At 35.9% G+C, this 4,065-nt stretch overlaps 1 protein-coding gene across 1 annotated transcript; it reads left to right on the top strand.

Moving 5' to 3' along the window:
• The first annotated feature begins 1,660 nt into the window (after positions 1-1,660).
• LOC149218251 (putative serine/threonine-protein kinase PBL1) lies at positions 1,661-3,531 on the top strand. Its single transcript, XM_089386514.1, has 4 exons — positions 1,661-2,182; positions 2,546-2,800; positions 2,893-3,006; positions 3,130-3,531. The coding sequence occupies exons 1-4, from the start codon at positions 1,661-1,663 to the stop codon at positions 3,529-3,531; spliced, it is 1,293 nt and encodes a 430-aa protein (XP_089242640.1).
• The last annotated feature ends 534 nt before the right edge of the window (positions 3,532-4,065 follow it).

Here is a 4,065-nt window from a genome sequence, read left to right as displayed (position 1 = left end):
TAAATATATTTAATATTTTTAAAACTTAAAATATAAAATTATATAAATTTAACAACTTTATTTTATAATTTTACTTAAATTTAAAACCTATTAATTAAAAAATTAAAAACAAATTAAAAAACATTAACGTTTAGAGTACTCATTTTTTTCCAATGATCAAAGAGTTGCCTCATCTTCAAGTCACAAGGAAGTTGAAAACGTTTAATCCGTGGTATATGTTACACAAAATGTTACTTGTGCGCGTGACACTCAACGTCTATACGTCTAATTAATGTTACTTGTATACGTTATGGTCAAAAATTGATTGTTGACATGTTACACTAAATTTTGAGTGTTTAATAATGATAATAATGTTTATTATTATTATATTTTGTGATAGTTTAGATTTGATTTTTTAAATTTTGAGTATTTTAATTTGGGTGGTTTTGTTTTCAATAAATATTGGTGTCTAAATTTTGAGTGTTTTAAATTGAGTGGTTTTATTTTTAATAAATAGTGGTATTTGTGTTTAGACGCACTATGTGATGCTGTAAGGTAAAGTTTAATATTTAATATTTTGACTAAATAAAATTATATAAAAATAAAAATAAAATAAAATAAAATAAAAAAATTAATATAATGTAAAGTAAAGATTTTAACCTGGTTAAAATAAAATAAAAAATAAAAATAACAAAATAATTTATAAAAATAAAATAATAATAAAAATAAAAATGAGTCATGTTATTGAGAACTCATAGTATTCATATAAGATGTAGTTAATTTAAAGGGAGAAATTAAATCAGTGTAGATCCATTTTACTTCTGGATCTATCCACAAGCTATCGGAATCAGTCTCTTTGATATGTAAAACTTTTTTTAAATAAAAAAAAACTTAATAAATACAGAGTTAAGATAAATCTACACTGATTTAATAATATTTGATAACCCATATATATATATACTAAAATTCTTCGTTATTCATACTTGTGATGTGAAATCTTTCTTGATTGGGAAGATAGAAGCCCTCATTCATGTGGATTTGACCGAGCGAGCTGGCAAACCTGCATCGGTGAAGCAGCTTTAAGCTTTTGTTACAGCTGGAGCGGCCTCAAGCTTTTTCTATGTTTGGCTGGTATGGTATAATCCTGGGCTCATGTCACTTGTATGTTCTGGCAGCTCAGTTAGCTCAAGAAACGCAAGGAAGCCATCAATATGATTCGCAGTTACGTTGACCTTGACAATTATGGCTTTGGCATTTTTGTCAATTTCACCCAATGACTTTGATTCGAAGTTACGTTGACTTGACAATTATGGCTTTGGCATTTTCGTCAATTTCACCCAATGACTTTGCTTTGTTCATTGAATCATTCACATTCATTCATCCTCTGCTCTGATCTGTATATCAGAGCACTTCAAGGCTTAGGTTAGGTGGTTCATCTGATTGCTGCTGCTGTTGCTTCTGGCATGGCCATGACATCTGGGTTGCACTTGAAGTTGCCACGCTCTTTTCGTCACCCACCTAGTCTTCTCCTTTACCATTGGCCATTGTTTTCCTCCATTGATTGACCATAAGAGTAGTATTTGATCACAGGGAAAGGGGAGGATATTGCAGAGCAGTGCACAAGGGAGGATAAGATATCATAGTGGTAGAAACAATTTCAATATTCCATTATTCGGTAGAAATGGGGTGCTTCATTCAACATAAATATAGGTCAAAATTTTTCCAGAAAAACCAGTCTCCACCTGCAGCAGCGAAATCCATCAACCTCTGCGATAACAAACCTGCTATTCTTCATGAACCTGCTCCGATTGTGACTGAACATGCAAATTGGCTCATCAACAACAATCCTCCTCGGAGACCCCTTCCTCTCCCTAGGGAGACCCCTTCGGAAAAAGGAAGCTTCATACCAATCAATAAACAATCTCTTGCCACTACCAATTCCAAATGTTGGGTTACATTCATTCATTCTGAGCCTAAACCCCTTCCACCTCCAAAAGATCATTACCCCACAGCACTGCCTACTAGGTTGCAGTCTTTCACATATGAAGAAATCTCCACAGCCTGCAATTCTTTTAGTCCAGAACGGTGCTTGTATGAAGGACCTGCAGAAAGTGTTTACAGGGCATTTCTGAAACAGGGGAGCAATACAGATGAGCACAAAGTAGAAAATGCCACTGTAACCCGTCTTCTACGTACTAGACAGGTAACTAGTTTATGTGGGGATATAGTTATTTTGGTTAAATATGCAATTATGGGATGATATAGGTTGTAAGATGAATTTTTAGAAAAGAATTGTATTTGATAGTTTAGTTTGTATATGGCAATTCAAGTTTTTATGTCTCTGGGTGGAGCATTTTATGTCTCTGGTGGAGCAGATAGTTTAGTTTGTATATGGCAATTCAAGTTTTTATGTCTCTGGGTGGAGCATTTTATGTCTCTGGTGGAGCAGATAAACTAAATTCGCAAACACAGTTCTTTTCCTAAAATTCAACTGTCAAAATCTGGATAAGATTAGTGATATAGATTGTTCAATTGACTGCATTTTGATTGTTTCGTGTGATTCCAGACGTACAAAGAATTTCTGATGGAAATGAATACAATATCTTGTTTAGATCATTCTCACCTGTGCAAATTAATTGGTTTCCATGCACGGGAGAATGGGGAACGCATGCTAGTTTATGAGAGGCTTCACCATGGAAGTCTGGATGGGCTTCTTTATGGCAATAGATCGTCCTCACTGACTGACTGGCACACAAGGATGAAGATAGCTCTTGGTGTTGCCCAGGGCCTCACATATCTACACGAAGAAGGCCCTTTCCAGGTATGCTGCTAAGCCTTTTTTTCCCTTGAAAATGAGGGCATCTGGGGAAACAAATTTATATTTGTAAATTAACCTATGTAATCTTGTTACAGGCCATGTATTGTGAGTTCAATGCTGCTAATGTCCAGATTGACAAGGAATTCAATGCCAGGCTCTCTGATTATGGATTTGCTAGATGCAATCTGGAAGCCCAAGTCCCCTACATTGTGAGTCTGATAATTAAATTGAATAAATTCTATGGCCTGTTTATGATAAGGAATTCTGTGGCTAGTACTGGCTTGTTTGTCTAGAATGGTAGTACTCAAATGGTTTTTGATATTTGTATGCAGGCAACAGCACCATATCTTGCACCTGAAACTGTTGCGCTAGGGCTGGTGACTCCGAAGAGTAATGTTTGGAGCTTTGGAATAATGCTTCTGGAATTGTTGACAGGTCGGCAACATATGAACCAGATTCGTCCTAAGGATGAGAGAAATTTAGTAAAGTGGTGTATGAAGTTTGTCAAGGACGAGAGGAGTCTGGCGTTGATTGTGGATCCCAGGCTGATTGCAGGCTTCTCAATTCAAGAGGCCAAGGATGTGGCAGACTTGGCTCAGCGATGCGTGCACAAGAAGCCTTTAGATCGTCCCACTATGAGAGCAGCTGTACAAATCCTGAAACGCATTCAAGACATGACAATGAGCAACCTGCCCAAATATCCTTTGAGAAAAGCCACTGCCCACGAGCAGTGAAACACCGACCTTTCAATTCTTGTCAAAGAGTATTTTAATTGAAGGGTTTTCCAAGGAAACCATTTTTGCAGGTTATTTTTGAGAATCCCGTTGATTTCATATGGTTTGAAACCGTTACCAGAGCCATTGACGAGATTGCACGCGTAGGCCAACGACCCGATTGCGTCTTCGTTGCCTGTGTGCATGCTGTTTTAAAATTTGAATGAACACAGGACGACCGTTGTGGAATTAGGTTTAGGGTTTCAGAATGGGTGATGCTCAAACCCTCCTCGCTGATCAGGCTCCAAAATCTGATGCATAAAAAAAATTATATAATCGAGACAAATAAAATGAATATTAATCGTAGTTAAGATATTTGCAATTTGATTTGTCAAAGTGCTTCTGGGATGGCTTATAATGTGACCTGCACGTCCAAAAGGATATTTGGAAAAATATTTAACGGTAACAAAGATTGGTTCATTCATTTGGATGGTGTCAAAATTTATATTTTAAGTGTGGTGGATATTATTATTATGAAAAAAAAATATTTATTCA

This window comes from Pinus tabuliformis, chromosome Q (genome assembly GCF_031772625.1).
Source record: "Pinus tabuliformis cultivar Carrire ecotype Pingquan chromosome Q, CPIR1, whole genome shotgun sequence".
NCBI lineage: Eukaryota > Viridiplantae > Streptophyta > Pinopsida > Pinales > Pinaceae > Pinus > Pinus tabuliformis.
Note: the sequence above shows the minus strand (reverse complement) of the source record. Positions and strands in the feature narration are given on the sequence as shown.

Excerpts from the sequence above, each read along its gene's own strand:
- LOC149218251 (XM_089386514.1), top strand. The coding sequence starts at position 1,661 with ATGGGGTGCTTCATTCAACATAAATATAGGTCAAAATTTTTCCAGAAA. Across the intron at positions 2,183-2,545 it reads GTCTTCTACGTACTAGACAG|ACGTACAAAGAATTTCTGAT; the intron begins GTAACTAGTTTA and ends GTGTGATTCCAG. Across the intron at positions 3,007-3,129 it reads AAGCCCAAGTCCCCTACATT|GCAACAGCACCATATCTTGC; the intron begins GTGAGTCTGATA and ends ATTTGTATGCAG.